Source organism: Heptranchias perlo, chromosome 7 (assembly GCF_035084215.1).
Source record: "Heptranchias perlo isolate sHepPer1 chromosome 7, sHepPer1.hap1, whole genome shotgun sequence".
Taxonomy (NCBI): domain Eukaryota; kingdom Metazoa; phylum Chordata; class Chondrichthyes; order Hexanchiformes; family Hexanchidae; genus Heptranchias; species Heptranchias perlo.
The window spans coordinates 37,236,643-37,264,353 of record NC_090331.1 but is presented as its reverse complement, the minus strand read 5'-3'; the positions used below and the strand labels follow the sequence as shown (position 1 = coordinate 37,264,353).

The 27,711-nt window shown below is 42.1% G+C and overlaps 1 protein-coding gene across 1 annotated transcript in view; it reads right to left on the bottom strand.

The window, feature by feature from the left end:
- Positions 1 to 19,094: 19,094 nt before the first annotated feature.
- The window catches only part of itgb5 (integrin, beta 5), a 129,675-nt gene continuing 121,058 nt past the window's right edge, over positions 19,095 to 27,711 (bottom strand). Inside the window, exons 14-15 of the mRNA XM_067987321.1 lie at positions 26,794 to 26,960; positions 19,095 to 22,845 (exon numbers count right to left, since the gene is read on the bottom strand). Of these exons, the coding sequence (XP_067843422.1) occupies positions 22,750 to 22,845; positions 26,794 to 26,960 (263 nt within the window). The 3' untranslated portion in view covers positions 19,095 to 22,749. The remainder of the gene's footprint in view (positions 22,846 to 26,793; positions 26,961 to 27,711) is intronic.

Genomic DNA, 27,711 nt, shown 5'->3' with positions numbered 1-27,711 from the left:
GGTTAATCAATGCACCTCAAATTTCCCCCAGGGTAGAAATTTGAGCATACAATCAGGAACCAGCGACAGAGGAGCAGGCAAGGTGTAACACGTTATTTTACACCACACACGTCTGAAAAAATGCACATCAATGGTGCATCATACTAATATAAAGATTTGCAGTTTACCAGCAGCAGCTTGTGAGTTTGGGTGATGCTTGATGCACTGCTAACACTTATGCTCACAATAGATGCTGGATCATCATTGCATTATTGGACTTTATCAAGACAGAAAAATGCATAAACTGGCAAATATAAAATCATCATCATGGATTAGGGTGGATGATACTAAAGAAATGTGTTTAAATAAAAGGTAATGAAGTGCAAATTTTCATTGAGTCCTTCACTGTTAAGTGAACAGTATTTAAATGTTATATATCTTTATGAGAATCAGGAAAGAATGTTTCTTAGGTATGAATTGATGCTGATTTTTCATTTTTCTGCTTTTACTAATTACTTTGAGATGTTTATTTGTGTTCACTAGCTGCAGCTAGTCTTTTGGATGGGTTCTAATTTAAGAATTCTCATTAGAGCCAGAGCGATAATAGGTTTATAATCCTTCTCTCTGTGTCTCTGTGATCACTCTGTAATCCCCTTCTTCCAATCTCTGCCTCTATTTTCTCTGATCTTTTACTCTCTCTGATCTATCTTTCTAATCTCCCTGTTTCTCAGATCTCCGACTCTCTGATCTCTCTCTCATCTCTGTCCTCTGTCTCGCATAATCACATTTCCCCAGAAATATCTCTTATTTCTTTAAATTCTCCACCCTATCCACCATTTTTATTTACTGTCTCTGCGCCTTCTTAGTAAAAGCAACAGATCAGTACCCGTCTACAGGAAGCTTCTACGCTGTTCTAAAATGTGTTTGAGTTTTTTTATAAGTGTTAACTACAAGCCACCCAAAAATTTTCACTCAATGAGATTGAAAGGACCTCATGACATAATTCTTATTAAAAAATACCACCCATTTCTGCAAAGTTAAATGTACCTTTTATTTTTAAGATGCATATGTTTAAAATTATATACACCAATTAACAATTACAATATAATAGGGCAGACTGCATGATGGTGATGATTTGCCTCATAAACCCAAAAATATTGTGTTTTTTAGTTTGTAGGAAGTGTCTATGATATTTCTATGTCTTTTTGGGGCTTAATTTCATACCCTGTAAGCGAATGGAATCCAAATTGATTCCTAGATTCTCTGAAGGTTAATTTGCCTCGTATGACATTAGACCTAGTTACTAACTTGCCCTTCAGGCTATGAGTTAAATGACCCATGTCACTCAGTGATTTACTTCTCAGCAAAATACTGCCCCTCCCCCAAACACCATCATTTGAAGAAAAACAATAATTCATATAACAGGTATTTTTCTTGTAATGGTAAGGGGTTGAAATTATCCTCAATATATTTTGTTTAGTGCAGTGTTGTGGCCACGTTAATGCATTGTTTTATTTTAGTTCTACATTCATGTGCTATACATTTCTAAGCTTCTTCCTGGTAACCTCCCCCCTATATACACACACACACACACACATACTACGGATCCTTGGGTTTACCTGAAACCCAAAAATATTGTGTTTTTTAGTTTGTAGTGTCTACGATATTTCTATGTCATTTTGGGGCTTAATTTCATACCCAGTAAGCGAATGGAATCCAAATTGATTCCTAGATTCTATGAAGGTTAATTTCCCTAATGGCAATCTATCTCTGTACATGTCTAATACCTCATGTGGTTTCCTTTTCAGTCTACATAATTAAATGTTGAATTTAATTGCAACATATAAACATGTGAAATTTCCTTTTAAATGCACTAGAGCCTGTGAAATCCATTGCCACGTATACTTGGGTAGACGAGGGAAGGTAATAATTACCATAGAATGTTGGTGTTTTTTTCAGGAGAGTGCTTTTAATGTATTTTGCATACACAGTATGTACATGTTTCCAAATCATGAAATATAATTGAATTCCTCAGACAGCTATAGTTTGTTTTGTTTGCGATCCACTAATTAATTATTTTGCTCCTACAACAGTTTTAGGGTGAGCTGTATACTGCAGAGGTATGTTTTGGAAAGATTTAGGCCGTTTGACTTCTTTTTAAAAGGAATTATATACTATGGATGCAGATTGATGTGCACTTAGCATTTCACAGCAGCAAGACCCTTTTTAAAAATAGATTTCTACTTTTAAAATGAATGCATGATGGGATAACCTAACTACATGGAGTTAAGAGCATAATTTATTTTTTAAAATTTTAAGTCTTTAACAAAAACACGTTATATAGGCAGGATCTGGGCATGAAATTACTAAAGTTTCAATGTTGTTAATGATGGTGCCTATAAAGGAAAACTCCTTTATTAATTCCTTCCAAATTGTTGTTTCTTGATGTGATGATACTTTGCCCTTGTTGAACAAGTTAAGAATTGAGTGAAATGGTGGGGCCGATTCCCATCAGGTGTGGTGGGGAATTCATTGGGCAATTGGAAGGGGGGGAAGAGATTTGGATGAACAGGCCTTAGGCCTGTTTGGAAGGATATGAAAATGAATTGGGGGAAGGTATGTTTACAGCCAAGATGGACTTCCTGCATCCATTTTTACCCATCCATCCGTGCGTACAGACCAAGGTGCAGCTACCTGGACATGTCTGTTGAGATCTGCTTTTGCCACTTCTGAAACGTGACACTGACATTGGAGATTCATGCTGTGAAGGCAATAGAGGAAATGTAGAAGATGGAGATCAAAGGCCTCCCCCAAGTTCTTGGCTAGTAATAGCCTTTGTTTTTAATTCTTTATCTCCTGACTCACTCACTCACTCATTCACTCCTCACATACGGGCATACACTGTGTATGCCTGTATGTGAGGAGTGAATGAAGACCAGAATGAAGACTATGCTAAGCAAGCTCTGTTTCAAGGAGTATCTTACTGGCGGCATTCTAAAACTGTTCTTATGCTCCTCTATATGTCCAACAGAAAGAAGCGACAGAGCCCAATGTTCAGCCTTAACTGAGGACCTCACAGCATCCTACATTAACCGCTCATACAGTGGAAAGCACCAGCACGGATTCATTGATTCCAGGAGGTTCAATTAATGAGATACAGGAGAGAGCACTTGGTGAAGCACAGAGCATGAGTGAGGAGAACCAAGTGCAAGTGGAACTGGAGAAGTTGAAACCTTGTGGCTGGTGGGCCAGCTCAAGGACTTCTGGTTGGGGTTCTTTTCAACCACTGGTTGAGGCTGACTCTCTTCGTCTTCATAATCCAATGCCAATGTCTTTTGCAGGCCAAAGTTGTGTACAGTGCAGTAGATGACAATAATGCTGGATACCTTAACCAGGAAGACTGGTTCCAAAAGACTCCCCTTGATGGTCAAGGCATCTGAACCTTTGTTTCAGAATTCTGATGATCTGCTGCACCAAGACCCTAGTAACTGTATGCATCTCATTATATCTCTCTTCAGGTCTAGTTCCTGAGTGCCTCCATAGGGGTTACGTGGGAGGGCTTCAGTGGATAACCTTTGTTCCCTAGTAGGTATTCATCAGGAAGTGAATGAAATCCCTGGCTTGGGCAAAGAATACATGTATCATCTGCATGATGCAGCTGCTTACTGCAGGATGGGTGATTTGACTGACATCTGCTGTTGCTTGGAATAACCCAGTGACATAACAATTCCAGACAGCAGTCATCTTGACAGCTAGCTACAGAGTTGTCCCTGTCCTAAAAATGGTTTCAAGATCTGGTTGCAGGCCACTGCGCAGTTCTGTCAAGCTTTGTCTGGTAAATCATAGTCTTTGCATCCAGTTCTTCTTGAACATATCCATGTAGGAATGCTTTAGCCTGTATACACAGGTGGGTGGCTCCTTTCTGAACGCCTAAGGTGCATGTCTCCTCTGCTCATCCTCTTCTTCCTCTAGAACCTGCAGATAGAGAGGGATGCCTTGTGGAATACCCACAGATAATATGTAGGCACAGTACAACTGCAGTTCACTTGGCAAACATCTGTTAATTGGAGATAGAGTGCAGCATTAAGAAGTTATGCTCAGATTCAGAGGTCAAAACAACAAAAATATAGCAAAGAAACATGTTTTTCCAGGGTTACATCTCATTAAGTTCAAATTATATTTCCAAAAGAAGCATTCATCATTTTAAAATTTCCATGCATTTTATTAAAGATTTTTTTAAAAATTGACCTGTCAAAAAAAGGTTGTTAAACCGATTAACCATCAACAGTTAAAAAGCATTTCAGTTAGCTTCAGCTTAATCTCTAGCCAGCCAAAGGATTTAGTCCAAGGATTGGCAACAAGAAGCATCCACTTGCATTCAGCACTTGAGTCAAAAGGTGCAATAGGATGCTTGTTAGAAATGGTGCATTGTGGGTATCATATTGAATACACACAGTCAGCATATGGCAAATGGTTTTACAGATTAGCTTGGCATGCCTACCCACTTTTTTTTCAGTGGCCAAAGTGCTGAATAAAATGCATGAATAACATGTCAAGTCAGGAGAATGCTGTGCAGTAAGCCATTTAACAGCTGCTGTCAATCATGCCAACAGCTAGTGAATTCCAACACTGGAAATTGTGATCTTTCCCTGGGAAATTCAGTCTGCTGTGCAGAAAATAAAAAATCAATTTGGGATAATTGAATATTAAACCATGAATTAGCAGGGACTGCTGCTGTAATAATCACAAGGAACAGCATATAGCTACACATTATGTTTTTGTTTAATGTATGTTTTTGGATGGCAGAATTTGTTGTGTGTGTCCTGAAAGTAATGAATGAATGAATGTATTCTGTACAGGATGCTGCTTTGGGAGAGTTAGGGAGAAATATATACAGTTATATTCAAACTCACAGCTTTAAAAAATATTCTTCTGCCGATTTTCTCTCCTGAAGGTGCTGACTTGTGCTGGGGTGCAGTTCCATGGACACCAGCTGCCCTTCAGTACCTTGCCCAAGTAGCCATTCTTTATGAGTGAAACTAGAAAATGAGTATTGGCAAGCTATGCTACTCTGAGGGCCAAATCTTGCCTTCAGCTGATATCCATATATGAAAAATTCCAGCAGGAGTCACTAGATAGCAAAATAAATACAGAGAATGTTGGGAATCTATAGTAGGTTCTGTCAGCATCGGTAAAAAGGATTAAGGGTGTAGGCCAGTTTAGATCCATTCACATTCACACAAATCCTAAGAGCTCAAAGCCAGCAATAGTGGGCCTTTTGACAATGCAAGACTCAGGTGTATAAAGGACAGCTGATCCCCTACTGCCCATTTTGCACACCTGCCAAAGTTGCATTTCACCCCCATTATGTACTGAAAAAGCATTAAAATGTTGCAACCTTTAACTTCCTGTATTTCCTCAAGTTCAAACTGAGGTTTGCATCTACCTATTTAAATTGGGCAAAAAAGGCCAGCACTGTTATTACTTGTCAGGAATGATGCTCTTAAGGATAAAGAACCCCAGTGGAAGTGCCCCAACAAACACCAAAATTCGGACAGGACCTGGAAACACTGGGTGTCCACCCAGAAAACCGCTGCCTCACAATTTGCACTGTGGCCTGGGGCGCACCCCAACCGTGGCCCCTGATGTCAGACGGATAGGGCTGAGGGGAGGTATTTTCCACATTGAGAATTTCTTTGGCTGCTAGCAACCTGGATTCCAGGATGAACTCTATGTACAGGACTGCCAAGGACAGAAATGGGGCCCACCCGAGCTCTGCTTAGTGGCTATCCATATCTGTACAACTGAGATCAGGAACTCAGCAGAGTCGAGTAATAGAACCTGCCTGCTCCGTATGGTACCATGTCAAAGTCCTCTAGTGCACTGGATCAATTCCCTATCCCCACATATATAATAGTTAATGCATTAATAAAACTTCAATGAATATTTAATATTAATACCCCAAAGGTGGACATTATAGACAAAATTGACACTGCACTCTCTGGTACAGTATATTAGGTGAAAGCTGTTCAGGGTTACATGAGGTTTGCTATGCTGATAAAAGTGTTCTGCTTGTGGATCTGCAGTGAACCAATGCAGGCTACATAGCAAAAGACAACACATCTGTTAAAAGTTAGCACTGCAGCAGCTGCAATTAAAAAATGTTCCACATCCTCTGGATTTTTCATAAGCTTCTTTGTTACTGTATCTTACAAGAAGAACCAGCCATATTGGAAAATTCTATTTCTGGAATCTGTCAGAATAATTCTGTCTATTACTAATGTGTCCTTTGCTTCTAAACTTTATCGCCCCTCCCCCTTCCAGCTAGTATAACAGAGTGCTTGTATTGCAATGGACTAAGATTCAATACACGATGGAAACATTTTTGTACCACGTCCAAGGATATTGTAGAGAACAAAGCACATTCAGAGTCATTACACATGTAAACTGTTGTTGCAACAGACCTCAGTACTTTTCAAAATGATGTTGGTAAAAACTCATTCAATACAATTAAAGTGGCAGGATATTTCATAGATGGATATTTTACCAATATTGTAAATTATACTGTAACTTATTACCCCAAGTCTGTCGCCTGAATTGCAATAGGACATTAACTCTTTGGTGCTAGAATTTCAAGTAAGCGACTGAAAGAAAAATGTAAATTACATGCAAATGTAAATTAAGATGGCAAATCTAATTATTGTTTCAGCATGGACACTACAGTGGGTTGAAACATCAGGTGAGCCTGATGGTCCAGACAGCTGGTTTATCAACAGGCTGGAGGGTAAGGTGGGGATTTTACACGGAATTCTACAAATTAATACTCAATTTTAGTTGTGATTTGAGGAGAGGTGCCAGCAGAGACAGTGCTCATCTCCGAGGAATAAGTGAAAAATCAACAAAGTGAAGGATGAGGAACAGGTCATCTGTTCATTCTCTTTGTTAGGGTTATGTCAAAAATGAAGTCATCTCTTGTCTAGTTTTGACTTGCTGGCTGTCCCTTTAAATCCAGTCATAATACATAAGCACCTGGAATCTCCACAGGGATTCTCTGGTGGGGGATTGCCAGAACCCCTGAGAGACAAAATAAATGGCTAAAAATGGTGTTTTACATTGCTTCTCCAGGGTTTCCACCAAAGTTACAGCAAGAGATCAGGAAAACCGTGTGGAAATTCAGGCCAAGGAGTTTAAAAGCCAACTGCAGCCAGAATCTTACAGCAATCTTAACTCAATACAAAAGTTTCAAGTTTCAGTCACTTGTTTGCAAAGCTTGAGGGAGGAGGCAAGCTATTTTTGAACTTAACACAGACTGTATAACGGCAGTTATTTCCAAATGTGGCTGATAGTTATTCAAATCCATGAAGTCCTGGGGCATGATTTTCACTCAGAGCCGAGAACCCAACGCATGGGTAGATGTTCGCGTGGGGAACCCAGAAGTCAAGCGAGTGTGTCGCAATTTGCAATTACAACTCAATTGGAGATAATTATTTATATTTCCGGGCTCCTCATGTGCCACACAGCCATATTGACAGGCTGGCTGCCTGTCGGGAGGGAATGGAATCACAAATCAGAGAGGGAGGGAGGGAGAGATCGTGGGCCATGGATGACATCTGGTGGGGGGGGGTGAATGGAGAAGATTGGGGGGGGACCTTGGAGAAGATCGCACTGGGGGAGGTGATCGTGTCAGGAGAACAGTCGGAGGCGGCTGGAGACATCGCGAGGCTAGTCTGAGACATCGGAGGCGGCTGGAGACATTGTGAGGCTAGTCGAGACGTCGGGGGGGGGGGGATCGGCTATGGGGGAGGGTTCTAGGCCAACAGGGGGAGGTCTACCATCGCGGGGGGGAGGGGGGTTCCCAATCATGCCAGGTGAGCCTGTTGGGCCTGGACGAAGCACTCCTGCTCCTCCTGGCCCATAAGCATGCAAAAAAGGCACTCACTTAATGGATCTGGTCCTTTTCATCTCCTCTCACCTGACGAGAATCAGAAGCGATGGGAAACCCATGCAGGTAAGGTTAAATATGTTTTACCTTTATAGTTTATAGTCCACAAAAAATTAAGTGCCTTAATTATCGCAATGAGGTACATTGCCCCTTTAACAATCCGCCCGTCGCCATTAAGTAGGGACGGGACCTCCGGCATCCAAACGCGCCTGGGTTAAACCCAGAAGTTAAACCCGGGTTGCTGTCCCACTTCAAAAATCTGTTATTTTTAATCTCCCACCTGCCCCCAACCCACCCGTTCTGTGGGGTTAAAAATACTCCCTGCTAACTTTTTTGGGATATTTAAGGAGTTGTAGTTTTTGGAATCTTTGAATCAGTTTGGAATTTGCAAAGCTGGTTTCAGCTCCTGTAATGGTAAGAGGTACAACAAACACTGCATATATAAAAGTATTCTACAGAAGAATAGCTTAGCATTAGATTGCTTTCTTTTTAAGGAGTTAGCAGGATTTCAGCTGTATACACATATATGTGTATTATATCACTGTTATTCATTTGTTTGCCTTTTGTAAAATTAATTTGCTTAATAATTTAAACCTGAAACAAGGTGTGAAGTTGTGATAATTTATCACTTGTTGAAGACAGGAGATAGATCATGTGGAAGTATTGGATAATTCCAGTAATTCCAGTAACTAAAAGCAATTAGCAGAAAGGTTGTTCTGTTCATTACCCTGGACACATTATCAAATGTTTTACCTAAAAATCAAGACTAGTAAAGACTATTACAGCTTCCAAAAACCTGAAGTGGACCATCATTCCTACAGCATAAGGAGGATGGATCAGGATAGCCAGCAGCCAGAGAAACTTATAGCCCAGTGCTTTCAATGACTAAAAGATTGACTCACCAAATAAAAGCACTGCAAACCTGCCTGTTCCCCTTCACAAAATCCTTCACTGTCAAAGACTTCTCCAGTCAGAAGTCCAAAAATTCCCTGTCATCATTCTACTCCCAAAAGTTGCAAGCATACATAGAAATGAACTCAGAACTCTAAGTGCTCAAGTCATATTTACTTTCTATAAAAACATTTACCCAAAGGTGCCAAAAGAATCAATTCACCGTAACTACAATTACTTCTTAACACCGAGTCTACCCTTTATGCTAAGAAACTCACTTGCTTGAGCTCCTAGTCTACTACTTCTACCTGGTGTTTCCTGAGTGAGATGAGGTTGAGCGGTGAATGGCATAGGTGGTGATAGCTTTATGCTTGGTGCTTCACCGAGTGAAAACCCTTCTGACTCATTAACTATTTCCTCCCAGGTGGGTGTTCCTAGGCTGGGGCTGGAGTAAGTGAGATGTCAAGACAGAGCTGCCGATGAAGTGACAGCGGATGAGGATCTCCATGTGCCAGCAAATTCAAATCTGGAAGTGTCTGGCCCTTTCCTGGAAGGCAGCCCCTATGATATGAAACGCAGGAGAGCTTGCTTAGTAGTACGCACGCTGACTTTGCCCCTAACACTTGGAAGGCATTAATTGGGTCGGACAAAGTCAGCATGGGTTTATGAAAGAGAAACCTTGCTTAACAAATCTACTGGAGTTTTTTGAGGATGTAACTAGTAGAATAGATAAGGGAGAACCAGTGGATGTGGTGTACTTGGATTCTCAGAAGGCTTTTGTAAAGGTCCCACACAAGAGGTTAGTGTGCAAAATTAAAGCACATGGGATTGGGGGAAATATACTAGCATGGATTGAGAATTGGTTGACAGACAGGAAAGAGAGAGTAGGAATAAACAGGAGGCAGGCAGTGACTAGTGGGGAACCGCAGGGATCAGTGCTTGGGCCCCAGCTATTCACAACATATATCAATGATTTGGATGAGGGAACTAAATGTAACATTTCCAAGTTTGCAGATGACACAAAGCTGGGTTGGAATGTGAGCTGTGAGGAGGATGCAAAGAGGCTCCAATGTGATTTAGACAAGTTGGGTGAGTGGGCAAGAACATGGCAGATGCAGTAAATTGTGGATAAATGTGAGGTTATCCACTTTGGTTGTAAAAACAGAAAGACATATTATTATCTGACTGGTGATAGATTGGGAAAAGGGGAGGTGGAACGAGACCTTGTACACCAGTCGCTGAAAGCGAGCATTCAGGTGTAGCGAGCAGTTAGGAAGGCGAATGGTATATTGGCCTTCATTGCAAGAGGATTTGAGTACTTGAGCAGGGATGTTTTACTGCAGTTATACAGGGCCTTGGTGAGACCACATCTGGAGTATTGTGTGCAGTTTTGGTCTCCTTATCTGAGGAACGATGTCCTTGCCATGGAGGGAGTGCAACAAAGGTTTACCAGACTGATTCCATGGATGGCAGGACTGACGTATGAGGAGAGATTGAATTGACTAAGCCTATATTCACTAGAGTTTAGAAGAATGATAGAATTTTATATGTTTCGATGAGATCACCTAACAGGACTAGACAGACTAGATGCAGGGAGGATGTTCCCGATGGCTGGGGAGTCCAGAACCAGGGGTCACAGTCTTAGGATGCCATTTTGAACCAAGATGAGGAGAAATTTCTTCACTCAGAGGGTGATGAGCCTGTGGAATTCTCTACCACAGAAGGCAGCAGAGGCCAAGTCATTAGATGTATTCAAGAAGGAGATAGATATATTTCTTGATGCTAAAGGGATCAAGGGATGTGGGGGAAAAAGCAGGAACAGGGTACTGAGTTAGACGATCAGCCATGATCATTTTGAATGGTGGAGCAGGCCCGAATGGCCTACTCCTGCTCCTATTTTTCTATGTTGAAGAAATAACAGCTAGGTGTTAAGGTGGTCAAAATTTTGAGAAAGCATATAAAGCTGCCATCACCTATGATGAGCATTTACCAGCCTTCCAAAGCCACCGCACCCCAACCTTACCATTTCCCACTGTCTGTCCCGTCTATCTGCCTATGATTTTCAATGTCTCCTCCTCATGTAAACTGAAGGGTTTCAGTGATAGTGTTTTTTCCTTTACCCACAGATTTTTTGGTAATACCCGGAGTTGAGAAATGAGAACTGGACACACTCTTAGTGCCGTTTTAATACAATATTTACTGATATTTTTCAGAAGTCCCAGGAATTTACAAAATAAAGGATTTCAAGTAGGGTCTGAATAGTTAACAGAAACAAAATATCCACTTATTAGTAATTATTAATGTAAACTTAATGAACCATATTCATAAAATGAATCTTACTTTCAAATTGTGCATCTAATATATAAAGGGGCTGATTTTAGTTCTGTTGCAGTGGCTGTATGTGCTATATGGACACTGTGTACACCTTCACCACTGAAAGCTGACCTCCCGCTATAAGGTGAGGTGAACTCATTTGCATAATATTGCAGCATTCCTGGTGCACATTGGATATTTAAAGCCAGCAGCTTTTATAGCTGTTATAGAACCGCTGGTCATTTCATAAAGAAAATGCTGGAATCCATTATTAAGGAAGTGGTAACAGGGCACTTAGAACATCATAATATGATTAGGCAGAGTCAACATGGTTTTATGAAAGGGAAATCGTGTTTGACAAATTTATTAGAATTTTTTGAGGATGTAACTAGCAGAGTAGATAAAGGGGAACCAGTGGATGTAATATATTTGGATTTTCAAAAGGCATTCAATAAGGTGCCACATAAAAGGTTATTACGCAAGATAAGGGCGTATGGGATTGGGGGTAACATATTAGCATGGGTAGAGGATTGGTTAATGGACAGAAAAGAGAGTAGGGATAAACAGGTCATTTTCAGGTTGGCAGGCTGTAACTAGTGGGGTACCTCAAGGATCAGTGCTTGGGCCTCAGCTACTTACAATCTATATTAATAACTTGGATGAAGGGACTGAGTTAAATGTATCCAAGTTTGCTGATGATACAAAACTAGGTAGGAAAGTAAGCAGTGAGGAGGACACAAAGAGTCTGCAAAGGGATATAGATAGGTTAAGTGACTGGGCAAGGTGGCAGATGGAGTATAATGTGGGGAAATGTGAGGTTATTCACTCTGGTAGGAAGAATAGAAAAACAGAATATTTATTAAATGGTGAGAAACTATTAAACATTGGTGTCCAGGGCGAACAGCCAGCTGTCGTGGTGCACATAGGCACCAACGATATAGGTAAAAAAGGGGATGAGGTCCTAAAAGCAGAATATAGGGAGTTAGGAGGTAAATTAAAAAATAGGACCTCAAAGGTAGTAATCTCAGGATTGCTGCCAGTGCCACGTGCTAGTCAGAGTAGAAATAGGAGGATATTTCAAATGAATACGTGGCTAGAGGAATGGTGCAAGGGGGAGGGATTCAAATTCCTGGGACACTGGAAACGGTTCTGGGGGAGGTGGGACCAGTACAAACCGGACGGTCTGCACCTGGGCAGGGCCGGGACCGCTGTCCTAGGAGGAGTGTTTGCTAGTGCTGTTGGGGAGGGTTTAAACTAAAGTGGCAGGGGGTTGGGAACCTGAGCAGGGAGAGAGAGGAAAGCGTAACAGGAAGGGACAGAAGGTATGGAGTAATAGGTAAAGTGTTAAAAAAGGAAAAAGCAGGAACTAAGCGTCACAAAACAGATTTGAAAGTTCTTTATCTGAATGCACGTAGCATTCGTAATAAAATGGACGAGTTAACGGCACAAATAACTACGTATGGGTATGATCTTGTGGCCATTACAGAAACATGGCTGCAGGGTGACAACGACTGGGAATTAAATATGCCAGGGTATTTAACAATCAGGAAGGACAGGCAGGAAGGAAGGGGAGGTGGGGTGGCTATGTTAATAAAGGAAGAAATCACTGTAATACAGAGAAATGATATTGGGACAAAGCATCAAGATAATGAAACAGTTTGGGTGGAGATAAGGAATAATAAGGGAAAAAAAACATTAGTGGGCGTAGTATATAGGCCTCCTAATAGTTGCAACTCTGCTGGAAGAAGTATTAATCAGGAGATAGTCGGGGCATGTAATAAGGGAACAGCCATAATTATGGGGGATTTTAATTATCATATTAACTGGACAAATCAAATTGGGCAGAGCAGCCTTGAGGACGAGTTCATTGAGTGCATCAGGGATGGATTTCTTGAGCAGTATGTAACTGATCCTACAAGGGGGCAGGCAACCTTGGACCTGGTCCTGTGTAATGAGTCAGGATTAATTAATAATGTCCTAGTTAAGGATCCCCTTGGAACGAGCGACCACAACATGGTTGAATTCCATATCCAATTAGAGGGTGAGAAGGTTGATTCTCAAACAAGCGTACTGAGTTTGAATAAAGGAGACTATGATGGTATGAGAGCGGAATTGATTAAAGTGGACTGGGAAAATAGATTAAAGGGTAAGACGGTACATGAGCAGTGGTGTTCATTTAGGGAGTTATTTTACAACTTTCAAAATAAATATATTCCACTGAGGAAAAAAGGGTGTAAAAGAAATGACAGCCACCCGTGGCTAAGTAAAGAAATCAAGGATAGTATCCGACTAAAAACAAGGACATATAAGGTAGCCAAACTTAGTGGGAGGATAGAAGATTGGGAATTCTTCAAAAGACAGCAAAAAGTAACTAAAGGATTGATTAAGAAAGGGAAGTTAGATTATGAAAAGAAATTAGCAAAAAATATAAAAACAGATAGCAAGAGTTTCTATAGTTATATAAAAAGAAAAAGGGTGGCTAAGGCAAACATAGGTCCCTTAGAGGATGAGACCGGGAAATTAATGGTGGGAAACATGGAGATGGCAAAAATGCTGAACAAATATTTTGTTTCAGTCTTTACAGTAGAGGACACTAAGAATATCCCAACACTGGACAAACAGGGGACTCTCGGGGGGGAGGAGCTAAATACGATTAAAATCACTCAAGAGATGGTACTCAGTAAAATAATGGGACTCAAGGCGGATAAATCCCCTGGACCTGATGGCTTCCATCCTAGGGTCTTGAGGGAAGTGGCAGTAGGGATTGTGGATGCTTTGGTGATAGTTTTCCAAAATTCCCTGGACTCAGGAGAGGTCCCGGCAGATTGGAAAACTGCTAATGTAACACCGTTATTTAAAAAGGGTAGTAGGCAGAAGGCTGGAAATTATAGGCCAGTTAGCTTAACATCTGTGGTGGGTAAAATTTTGGAGTCTATTATTAAGGAGACAGTAACGGAACATTTAGATAAGCATAATTTAATAGGACAAAGTCAGCATGGCTTTATGAAGGGGAAGTCATGTCTGACAAATTTGCTTGAGTTCTTCTAGGATATAACGTATAGGGTGGATAAAGGGGAACCAGTGGACGTAGTGTATTTAGACTTCCAGAAGGCATTCGACAAGGTGCCACATAAAAGATTATTACTTAAGATTAAAAATCACGGGATTGGGGGTAATATTCTGGCATGGGTGGAGGATTGGTTATCAAACAGGAAGCAGAGAGTTGGGATAAATGGTTCATTTTCGGACTGGCAACCAGTAACCAGTGGTGTTCCACAGGGGTCGGTGCTGGGTCCCCAACTCTTTACAATCTATATTAACGATTTGGAGGAGGGGACCGAGTGCAACATATCAAAATTTGCAGATGATACAAAGATGGGAGGGAAAGTAGAGAGTGAGGAGGACATAAAAAACCTGCAAGGGGATATAGACAGGCTGGGTGAGTGGGCGGAGATTTGGCAGATGCAATATAATATTGGAAAATGTGAGGTTATGCACTTTGGCAGGAAAAATCAGAGAGCAAGTTATTTTCTTAATGGCGAGAGACTGGAAAGTACTGCAGTACAAAGGGATCTGGGGGTCCTAGTGCAAGAAAATCAAAAAGTTGGTATGCAGGTGCAGCAGGTGATCAAGAAAGCCAACGGAATGTTGGCTTTTATTGCTAGGGGGATAGAATATAAAAACAAGGAGGTATTGCTGCAGTTATATAAGGTATTGGTGAGACCGCACCTGGAATACTGCATACAGTTTTGGTCTCCATACTTAAGAAAAGACATACTTGCTCTCGAGGCAGTACAAAGAAGGTTCACTCGGTTAATCCCGGGGATGAGGGGGCGGACATATGAGGAGAGGTTGAGTAGATTGGGACTCTACTCATTGGAGTTCAGAAGAATGAGAGGCGATCTTATTGAAACATATAAGATTGTGAAGGGTCTTGATCGGGTGGATGCAGTAAGGATGTTCCCAAAGATGGGTGAAACTAGAACTAGGGGGCATAATCTTAGAATAAGGGGCTGCTCTTTCAAAACTGAGATGAGGAGAAACTTCTTCACTCAGAGGGTGGTAGGACTGTGGAATTTGCTGCCCCAGGAAGCTGTGGAAGCTACATCATTAGATAAATTTAAAACAGAAATAGACAGTTTCCTAGAAGTAAAGGGAATTAGGGGTTATGGGGAGCAGGCAGGAAATTGGACATGAAGCTGAGTTCGGATCGGTCAATGCCCTGTGGGTGGCGGAGAGGGCCCAGGGGCTATGAGGCCGGGTCCTGCTCCGACTTCTTGTGTTCTTTAGATTTGTGGTTGGGATCAGATCAGCCATGACCTTATTGAATGGCGGAGCAGGCTCGAGGGGCCGATTGGCCTACTCCTGCTCCAATTTCTTATGTTCTTATGTTCTTATGTAAACACAAAAAGTTAGCATGCAGATACAGCAAGCAATTAGGAAGGCAAATGGCATGTTGGCCTTTATTGCAAGGAGGTTGGAGCATAAGAGTAAGGAAGTCTTACTACAATTATACAGGGCTTTGGTGAGAGCTCACCTGGAGTACTGCATACAGTTTTGGTCTCCTTGTCTAAGGAAGGATATACTTACCTTAGAGGCAGTGCAACGAAGGTTCACTAGATTAATTCCTGGGATCAGAGGGTTGTCCTATGAGGAGAGGTTGAGTAGAATGGGCCTATACTCTCTGGAGTTTAGAAGAATGAGAGGAGATCTCATTGAAACATATAAGATTCTGAGGGGGCTTGACAGGGTAGAGGCTGAGAGGTTGTTTCCCCTGGCTGGAGAGTCTAGAACTAGAGGGCATAGTTGCAGGATAAGGGGTCGGCCATTTAAGACTGAGATGAGGAGGCATTTCTTCACTCAGAGGGTTGTGAATCTTTGGAATTCCCCACCCCAGAGGGCTGTGGATACTGAGTCACTGAGTATATTCAAGGCTGAGATAAATTTTTGGACTCTAGGGGAATCAAGGGATATGGGGATCCGGCAGGAAAGTGGAGTTGAGGTTGAAGATCAGCCATGATCTGATTGAATGGCGAAGCAGGCTCGAGGGGCCGTATGGCCTAATCCTGCTCCTATTTCTTTTATGTTCAGACCTCATATGGCCTGCCAGCAAAATGCAGCTTGATAGCTCAGCATCAGCATTTCAGAGTCATTTCAGAATGTAGCAATAGCCTTTCAAATGTGAGGGTGTCTATGGAGGAATCCATAAGTGGCATCTGTACAGTGTTGCATGACTATCGGACTGTGCTGCAGACCACTGAGGAGGATGTGGTCACTCTAGGACCCACTCCACCATAGTCCTCCTTGGCCAAAGTCCTGAGCTGAGGCACAGTTTCCAAAACCAGTGCTCTGACAGAGACTCTAAAAACCATGGCTCCGGTTTACAACAGTCTGTCCTGTTTCTCATTCACCATCAAGAACTATTCTTCCCAGAGGCCACAGGTTTTATTCTTAAAGGTTCCCTTTTCTAAAAGCACAGTAGAAAGGTGAAATAACCCTGTGCCACACTGTAGTGGGATTATCACAAGGCCATTTGTGGAAGCCCATTTGTCACTGGCGGTACAGAAGGAAAGTTTATTATTTCCCAAAACCTTTTTGTTCAAGAAAGTTAAATGAGAATATTGAAATGGCCAAGAAGCACATTTTATGTACTGCAGTGACTATTTTTCTTGTTCACTATTAATGTGAGTGGCTGCCTAAGATACGTATCTTTCTTTGGTCTTCAAGTTGTGGTCAGCATGTGTTTTTTTTCTGAATTATGATGCCTTGCATAATGTCAAGATTCCAAGGCAAGGTAGCACAGGCACTGCTACTGCTATCTATCTGTTGTGGTAACGATGGTTTCACTGTCCTTGTCTCTACCAATAAAGTATAAAAAATCAAGCAGCATGTCAGTATTAACAACAGCCTACTGCTGGGACTCATCAATCAAACAGTGTATTACTGCTACTGCGACTGCTAGGCAAGTTATCAATGCTCCTGTCTATTGTATCATTCCAGTGAGAAACTCCCAGCTTTTCACTTCCACTTTCAATGTTTCAGGTTTGAGACATCAATTCAAAGGTAAACCCTCTGAGTGCTGATGAGGTTGCTAATAGTGTGGTAATCAAAATACAACTCAATTCCTGAAAAGCAGCAACCAATACATTTTTCTTCCTCAAAATGATTATCAGAATGGCCAAAGAGTGTTCAGTAATGTGGTGAAAATAGTATGTTGGCACACAAGAATGTTGGGACCTTTGTTAACCATTTAACTGTTTCTATATGTTCAGTCCTTACCATTTCCTTTAAAGTATATGACATTGAAGGGTTAGAAAGTGAGCTGCTCATCACGGAGTACCCAGCTTCTACCCTGCCCTTGTAGCCACAGTGTTGATATGGCGGATCCAGTTAAGCTTCTGGTCAATGGTGACCCACAGGATATTGATAGGTGTCAGCCTTGTCTCAATGATAACACTCTCAATTTTTAGTCAGAAGATTGAGAGTTCAAGCCCTACTCCAGAAAGTAGGCTAGCACTTCAGTGTAGCACTGAGGAAGTACTACACTGTTGGAGGTGCTACCTTTCGGATGGATTGAAATCATCATTAATCATCACCATCGGGCACACTTTGGTCACGTCGCCTATTGCAGAGATAAAGTTCCCGTAAACTGGGCACTGAAGTTCGGAATCGAGGTCAGGAAAGGTCAGCGACCTGTTCTGGATTGGAGACGGCTATGGGGTCATCCTCGGTTAACCTAGCTATATCATATCAGTAACCGTCCAATGGAACTCTTGACGCCTGGAATGAAATCATACATGGATGATCGATGCTACCAACCTTTGCTGTCTAAGCATAACTGCTTGCAAACCTGTGCAATTTCCTACATTATTAGATACGTGTCATAGCTGCACTGGAATAGCATGGCTAGGGGATGGCTAGTTCAGGTGTGGAGGTCTTCAGCACCACAACAAGGATGTTATTGGGGCTGATCGTCTTCAGTGTCCAGTGCACTTAGTCGCTTCTCAGTGTCATGTGGAGTGAACTAAATTGGCTGGACACTGGCATCTATAATGGTGGGTACCCAGGAGGGGACGAAACAGAAGTATCCACTTGACACTTTTGACTGAAGATGTTGTAAATACTTCAGCCTTGTCTCTTGCATTCACATGCTGGATTTCGCTATAGCTGAGGATGGGGATGGTCATGAAGCCTCATTCTCCTTCCGTTAGTTGCCTGATCGTCCATCACCATTCTTGACTGGACATGGTAGCGCTACAGAGCTTTGCTCTCATCTGTTGTTTGTGGCACTGTTTAGCTCTATCTACACCTGCTGCTTTTGGCATTTAGTACACAGATAACCCTGTGGTGTAGCTTCGCTAGGTTTGTACTTCATTCTAAGATATGCCTGGTGATGCTCCTGGCATACTCTTTTACATCCCCCGTTGATCCTGGGTTGGTCTCCCAGCTTGATGGTAATGGAGGAATGAGGGATGTGTAGTGCCATGAAGTTATAGATTGTGGTGGTATACAATTTTGATGACCTAATAGCTCATAGATGCCCAGTTTTGGGCTGCTGAATTTATCCTTAGTTTGTCCCATTTAGCACAGCTGTCATGCCACACTACACGATGGAGGGTATCCTCACGTTGAAGACAAGACTTTGACTGTGGTGGTCACTCTTGTCAATACTATCATGGGAGACATCACTACAACATGTAGCTTGTTGAGTACTGATTTGTCAGTTCAGGGGGAGGTAGTAATCAGGTTTCTTTGGTCTTGTTTGACCTGAAGCCATGAGATATCATGGGGTCCGCAGTCAATGCTGAGGACTCCCAGGGCCAAGTCCACCTGACTGTGTATCACTGTGCCACTACTTCTGATGGGTCTATTGTTCCAGTGGGAGAGGGCATACTCAGAGCTGGTGAAGAAGTAATCTGGGATGTTCTGAAAGTAAATCCTTTTAAATCATACCCCTATCAATTAGATGTGAAATTGGCCGTGTTTTTATGAATTTCATAAGGAGGAATTTGTAATACATTACAAATTTGTGTAGAGATTATACAGTCCACTTGTTGATATCTCTGTTAATGTCACTTCCTTTGGCTTTCTTCTTCTAAATTTATATTTTTGGTGAGTTTTTGTGCTGTGGAACCTTTCCACATTTGGCTGCCCAATATGGGGATCAAATATTCCCGGGTCTGTTGCAGGGGGTGAAGCTCCTCCTATTATGCTGCAACCTGTAGGTTAAGTCCAAAATCAGTAGATCAACTTTTATTGCACAAGTGCAAATGATTCTGCATTTCACATCAGCCAACTGTGGCCTCTTTGATACAGGTTGCCAATTTAGTGCTAATTTCTAGATACTTTCATACTATGAACACACACTAGAAAATCTTCTCACACTTAAACTCATTTCATATGTGTTTCTTACAGGCAGTAAAGAGAGGAGATTTTGTCTCAGGCTTGATTTGCACTGCCTGAAAGGGTAATGGAAGCAGATTCAATAGTAACTTTCAAAAAGGAATTGGATAAATACTTGAAGGGAAAAAAAATTGCAGGGCTATGGGGAAAGCAGGGGAATGGGGTTAATCAGATAGCTCTTTCGGAGCCGGCACAGGTATGATGGGCCAAATGATCTCCCTCTGTGCTGTATGATTCTATAGTCTTTAAAAAGATTTCAGACACAGGAGTTTTAATATATGCCAAGGCAAAAAAGGATAATTGGAAAAAATGTATTAAATGATATGTCTGTGTTAAGTGTTACTAGAATTTTACAGTGAAGCAACTGTGGTAATGAAAGGCACAATTTGACAGAAGGAAAAAGATGGAGAAGGATTTAGAATCATAATTTTGCAGCACAGGAAGAGGCTATTTGGTCCATCATACTTGTGGCTGGTCTCTGAAAGAGCTATCCACTTAGTTGTATGCCCCTTACTGTTTCTCCATACCCTTTTAAATTTTAAAAATATTTATCCACTTCCCTTCTAAAAGTGGTTATGGATTCTTCTTCCACCACTATTTCTAATAAGAGTATTCCACGCCCTAACAACCCTCTGTGTATAAAAAAAATTCTCAACCTCTCCCTTCGTTCTTTTGGTGCCGATTCTAAATTGAGAACTTCCACTGAAAATAATTTTTCCCTAATTATCTTATCAAAGCTTTCATAATTTTGAACACTATCACATTTCTTAACCTTTTCTGTTCTAATGCAAACAACTTGAGTAACATCTTATCCCTGGTATTGTCTCAGCATATCTCTTTTATACTCTCTTGATGGAGTTGACATAAAGTACAGTCCCCAAAAGTTGACACAATATTCTAAATGGAACTTAACCAATGATTTGTGTAGGTTTAGCATTACCTCTTCGCTTTTGTATTCTATAAAGTAGATTTTACAAGTCTTTGCCACTGCCTAAACATTTCAGATAATATATATCAGGCAGTATGTGCTGGTGGAGAGTGAGGTACCTCACCATGGGCAATGACAGAAAAATTACCCTCATGCCCCAGAAAAATTAGCCTCATGCCCCTATTTATAAAAGCTAGGATCCATATGATTTTTTTTTAAACAGGTTTACCAACTTGCCCTCCAACTTTTTCTTGCTTACAAAGTGCTAACTGTAGGCTTCCAAATAGATTATACATTTATTTAGGTTACTGACCCTCAGGGGGAAGGAGCTTTAAATTTGACTTCATGTTTTAAATTGAAATGGCTTATTTTCAGGTTGTGTGCCATTAATTCCCAGCAGTTGCGTAGTAAATCACTGGCAGTCAGAGAGGATGTGGTACTTCAGAATCAACGGGAACCAAATATCCTGCCAAATAACATTGAAAACTGACGATATTTAACAATGACCACATGTTCTCACGGGATAAAGGTTAGCTTCAGGCATCAATTCCTTTTTCAGGCATCTTTTGTTAGGCCTGGCAAAAGAGAATTGGTGCTTCTCTTTTCCAACTTTAACATACCTTAAAAATAAACCTATTGATTCACGCCATGTCAGCGGTCAAGCTACTGTATTACCTGTATCGCAACAACATGAGTTGTTCCAACCAATAAATAGCATCAGGTTATAGAAGCTACATTTCTATAAGGAGTGATTGTAGAATTGTAGTATCATAAAGAGATTTGGACCTCCACATTGTATTAGCTACGTCCAGTACCTAGATGATTAACTGCAATATTTTTTGAAAGTGCAATTCTCTGTGCTAAAATCACTTTACAAATACAAAATGCTCCATAACTGGATTATAAAAATGGTTCAAAAAGTCCAAGGTAGTTCACGTCACCATTATGTAACCTCTTCCAGGGCAGTTTAATAGCACAGTGCTACCCATGCTGTTCCTCATGTGTAAAAGAACCAAACAACGTAACGCTGACATTAATACTAGAATGCTGACACAATCAGCAACCTTTCACAAAACTCACAGAAAATGTTATAATTAGGGCTGCAATGAATAAAATCTACAAACTTTTTAGCTAGTATAAAATTACATAGTATTGGTATTTTGCATCAACAGCCTAGTATAGCCAATTAGGGTAAAACAGCCATGGCACAGTGGGATAGATTTTGACTGTGGGTGGGTTTAGAGCTGTTGGGTGCCCGGTAGTCCTAAGGGGATGCCTGGTCCATTTTGAGGGCAAACGCCACTGGGCAGTCCACTAGTTCCGAGCAATACTGGGCAGCCCAGCTGGCCTCCAACCCAGAAGGTAAGTAGGACCCGGAAGTAGGAGTGGGGGGGGGGGAGCAGAAGTGAGAATCCGGTGCGGCAGCGACCTAGGTCGTTTTTGCAGAGCATGGAGGAGCTGATACTGGGTGGAGTATACATGGCGTACACTCCACCCAGTACTGTCGTAAAATGGCAAATAGGATACAGCATAGGACCCCAATTTGCATAACAAAAGGGTCTCCCCACCTGACCCAGGCAGGTGGTCCGTCTATCCGAATTAGTCATCAGCCGGATTGGAAGTGGTAACGAGGCGGTAAACTTTCCCCCACTATTTTAACGGTGCTACTGTCCTGTTTCCTGCCAGTGGCGCCAGTGAAAATCTACCCCAGTATGTCTACAATCAAATTTATGCTACCTATATGGTTCAAGCAACATTTTGGATTATATTTCTGTTGAAGTAGGTATAGGTATACTAAAAATGCCTATTTCTGGCCAATTCTGGGGTATCATACCATTAATTACTTGATAGTTTTGTTACGCTAAAAAACATTTATCATGGGATTAACGTAACCAACTTTGTCATAAAAAATGGCTGTAATAATCCCAAACTTTATAATTTTTCATATCATGCCAAAACGCGTGTTTTTTGTAAAAGTTATCTGCCCTGAAAAAGGTTGCAATTTGAATCTCCATCATCCCATAACTAAGCAATAAACCGAATGAAATGGTTTCTTCTCCAAGAACAATAGTCAATAGTCCAAAGCACACACTTCTAAGATGTTTTCTCTAAATCAGGCAGATGCGTACTACCAAGTCTTGCATCTGTGCAGAATGCAATAATTTCAGTCTTGCTACCAGATTTTAGTCTGCCTGAGGAAAAGAGGCAGAGTTTCCAGTTACTAGATTCAGTAATGCAATCCCAGTCAGGTCCTGGTCGATGGCACAGTTACCATTGCAGTTCTGCTCCCATTTCAGTCAACTATACCATTGTAAGATTTGTTATGCATTGTTGAAAGAATTTCCACAGTATGAGTGGTTATGGGTTGTCTGTACAGTGGGTTGGTTGCCTGAAAGGAAAAGCAAAGTGAGGTTTAGCACTGAGAGCTTAGTAAGGTTGAATTCTGTACAGTTTCTCACCAAAACCAACGCACAACTAAATAAGACAGCACTCCCTGGAGTATGATTACACTGACTGTAGGTGACTTTCAACTGCCGGCCGTCCGATTATCACCCGAGCGGTCATCCCAAGGGAAATTTTTAATTTTATGGGCCCAGGAGGAATGCTCCCGATCCTCCTAGGTTCACAAAAACACTCCGGTCTGTTGCTGGCCCATTTGAGCACCATCCCCCACCCCCCCCCCCCAACCCAATTTGGCGCCTCCAGCTCGCTGGTGGCATTTAAATGAAGTCTGAACTGAAAATGGCAGGGCATCCCAATGCCAGCTTTGGGCGGATGGCACGACCGCTCTGCTGACTTCGTGCCTGTTTTGGGCGGAAGTCGACAATCGGCCCCACGGTCTCTCATAAAATCGGCAATTGCACAAATCAGTGCCAGATGAAATGCAATGCAGATCGTATGTCACAAGTACACTACGTACAAGGTAGAAATAACTAAAGGTGATACAGAAAATAATCTGGGCAATATTAGATTTGGCATTTAACTTATCAAATCACTAGAACAGCAATAAACAAAGTGAATAGAACGCTTAATTATATTGCGAAGTCAATTGAGTAAAAATCAGATGTCATGCCAAAACTCTACAATACCTTGGTTAGACTGCACATTGGGCATTGTGTTCAGTTTTAGTCACCAAAGTAATAAAAGAAACATTAAAGCCATGGAGGTGCTACAGAGAAGAACTACAAGGCTAGTTGCAGCATCAAAATATTGAAATTTGAGAAAAGAGCAGAGAAACTATCCAGCAATGAATGGAGGCAGCCGAGAGGGGACGTTATAGAAGCACACAAGTTATTAAATGTCATAAAGTTAATCCAGAGCACAATTTCCAAGTACACCAGGATACTAGAACAAATAAGTATGATTAAAGGACAAATGCCAAGTAGAACCTTTTCATGCAAAGAGTGATTAACACTTGAAATAGTCTTCTGGATAGAGTATTGGAGATTAAAATTTTAGACTCACTTAGGAGTCAGTTAGATGTTGAGTGGAATGTAAGTGCTTCGTCTGGATATATGAGTTAAGATGAGGCAAGTGGTCTTCTTCATCAGTATCTATCTTGTCACCACCACCTTACTAGCACCTGTCTAAATCTGCAAGTATCTTATATTTTAATGTGACTTTATAAATTTGGGGAAAATGTCCATTTATCTACTTTCTCAGCTGAGGTACCTGAGAAAGAACCTGGGGAGATGGAACAAGAACATGATGACATTGAATTCTAAGGTGAGGGATCATTGATCCATTATTTTGCACTTTCGTGTGATGCATGAATGGGGCCATGATCACAGAATTATATAATAAGCTGACTGGTACTCACAACAGAGGAATTTTATACCTTAACTTTAGCTAATAACTAATCATGGAAACAATGTCCAGATACACACAACGTATCATAACCACCTGCCTGGGGAAAACTCCACCCTGCATGTCAGTTAATAGGGTGCCCATTGTTTGGGAATATTTGTTCCAACAAATTATTAGACAGATACGGCTATGTCACAGTCTAGAATGTCTAAAATTAGAAAACAATATTCAGCATTTTGCCCTAAAGGCCTTTTGCTGTTCACAGTTCTAAACAAAGAAGTCCAGCTTCTGACTTGTAACACTAATTGCAGCAGAATATCAGACAGCTGTGCATTATTCTGCACAAAACCTATTCAATATTGGCTTTCTAGTTCTACCAGAATTTCTTACAATGTCATCACCATGGGATTCAATCACAATTGATTTTTAAACTCTGGGTTCAGTCTTAGAATGCCACCTTTACCATAAACCTTACTGTATTTAGAAGAATTAACGTATTAACTATACATTAAGGTCCCAAAAATACTCAGGACACGATCCTGGCAGTTATGTAGGATCGCTCCCACCAGTGCCCTCAAGCGTTGACCCCACTGGAATTTGCGTGGTCACTAGGAGGGCATCTAAATCACATGGAACAGGCAGGAGCACTCACACTCGCACTATGGGCACATTTATGGTGCCTGCACGTCCCATTCAATTGAAAAATCTGCCGTCTGCCTGCCATTGATGGGTGCGGATTGGTCCAAGCCCTCCCTAAGATCCCAGCCTTGTCCTCTTCAGCCCCTGCGGAAACGGGCCAATCCAGAAAATTTAAACCTAAAGGTATTTCCACTTTTTGGAGTTCTGCTTCCCTGGCCTGGACACCACTTTCATCCATTTGAGGCTGGTACGCTTCATCTTTGCTTAGCATACCAGCCTCCAGTATTACACTGGGTCACAACTGAGTTAGGCAAGTGGAAACCTCTGTTTCAGGGAGTCCCTTTCCCTGGTTCCGGCCCCAGACACCAATTGCCGTGTAAGGGGTAGTCGGAAGTACCACTCCTTACCAAGCATGCCTGAAAAATCTCAGACAGTGGAGACCTGGCGCAACTTGAGCCCTGTTGATTTCTGGTAGGTTCCACTGGTCTCCCAGAGTTATGGCAGGGGACTGGCAGAAACTGTTTTCTTGGGGTCTGAAGGTTCACACATATGGTGCAGCCATGTGCCAGTGTATTACGGGACATGATGCAACAGGTTCCCAATTTTGACCATAACACTGGCAGAAACAAGAAGTGGTGGCTTGGTGTTTCTTCACAAGAAGGAAAATTCTGTGATCAAGTCACTTTGGGTGTTCTCACATATCTTTTAGAGGCCAGTTCAAGTTTATCACAAACTTTAAATCAGGGCTTCAAAGACAGTCCGAGAACATTTGTACAATTCCAGGCATGAATAATTCAACATTTCTTAATATTATTGAGACTATAAAGGGGCTGATACTGTGGCCCTTGCACCACACCGATGTCTCTATGCATAAATATGCTGAATTCACCAGGTTTTTTTTTATTCGTTCATGGGATGTGGGCGTCGCTGGCGAGGCTGGCATTTATTGCCCATCCCTAATTGCCCTGGAGAAGGTGGTGGTGAACCGCCTTCTTGAACCGCTGCAGTCCGTGTGGTGACGGTTCTCCCACAGTGCTGTTAGGAAGGGAGTTCCAGGATTTTCAGCCAGCGATGATGAAGAAACGGCGATATATTTCCAAGTCGGGATGGTGTGTGACTTGGAGGGGAACGTGCAGGTGGTGTTGTTCCCATGTACCTGCTGCTCTTGTCCTTCTAGGTGGTAGAGGTCGCAGATTTGGGAGGTGCTGTCGAAGAAGCCTTGGCGAGTTGCTGCAGTGCATCCTGTGGATGGTACACACTGCAGCCACTGTGCGCCAGTGGTGAAGGGAGTGAATGGTAAAGCACCAGTGGTGAACGTAAAGCAAAGTCAGCCTATTTGCTTAATTTTCTGGTCCTCTGGGCACATCTCATGATGTGCCAGGAGCAGCAGTTCCACAATGTCAGGTGCTGGCTGCCCATTGTGTGCCGCGCATATACTTGGTGAAGGGGAGGGCTACCAGGCACAGGGCAGAGGGAAAAGGGTTGGAGGGGGGCACTGGGCAAAGGAGGCACTGGTGCTATGAAACCTGCGGTGTCAAGGGCAGCACTAGGCAGCAGTGGCTGGCATTATATATTAAAAGCACAATGTAGCCTGACCTTCAGTACCTGTTCTAAACAAACATCGTGGAGCTGGACTGTTGCTGAAGCTCTCCATAATGCAGTACATGCCTCATTTTCTGTGAGGTTGGGAGCCCAATGAGCCTAGTGCAAAACTTGTCTGCAGGCTCGTAGCGCTCTTTGCGCCAATCGCTTACAAGTGTCTCAGGTGCATTGTAGGGCTCAGGCCGTTGTGCTCGAAAGCGTATTCAATGCCTGCCATTGTATTATTGGCTCAATAATTTCAGTACCAATTACCCATCTCACAGAAAACAAAGGTTAACAAAAATCTTACCATCTCGAATCGGGCTCTGGACCGTTCACTTTGAAATTTGGCAAATTCTCGCCGATCATGAACAGTGACAATCAGTTTCCAAATGGCAAGCAAGGCAATGCCAACTGCTAAAATACTACCAACCACTGCCAACAGTACAGTAACTGGATCAGTTTCACTCGCACAATCTGTAAAATGAGAACAACTCAGTAAATAAAAAGGTTAGATGAATAGGTCCTGCTCATTCTGCAAATGCAGAATTCAAATTCTAGTACCATGCAATTGGCACTCAATTTTATTTTCAGAACACCTCCCTGCAAAGCATTATTGCCACTAACAAATATTTAAAAGACCATAACTTGCCCTTATTTAACATCTTTAACATAGTTAAATCTCCCAAGGTGCTTCACGGAGTAGGAGAAGGGCAGATGCCGATCCTTCATGAGGGAGTTTAGAGGTGAACAATGGATTGCTTGAAGAAATGGGCTTTAAAAGTTTTTTTTTATTCGTTCATGGGATGTGGGCATCACTGGCGAGGCCAGCATTTATTGCCCATCCCTAATTGCCCTTGAGAAGGTGGTGGTGAGCCGCCTTCTTGAACTGCTGCAGTCCGTGTGGTGAAGGTTCTCCCACAGTGCTGTTAGGAAGGGAGTTCCAGGATTTTGACCCAGCGACGATGAAGGAACGGCAATATATTTCCAAGTCGGGATGGTGTGTGACTTCGAGGGGAATGTGCAAGTGGTGTTGTTCCCATGTGCCTGCTGCTCTTGTCCTTGTAGGTGGTAGAGGTCGCGGGTTTGGGAGGTGCTGTCGAAGAAGCCTTGGCGAGTTGCTGCAGTGCATCCTGTGGATGGTACACACTGCAGATACTGTGCGCCGGTGGTGAAGGGAGTGAATGTTTAGGGTGGTGGATGGGGTGCCAATCAGCAGGCTGCTTTG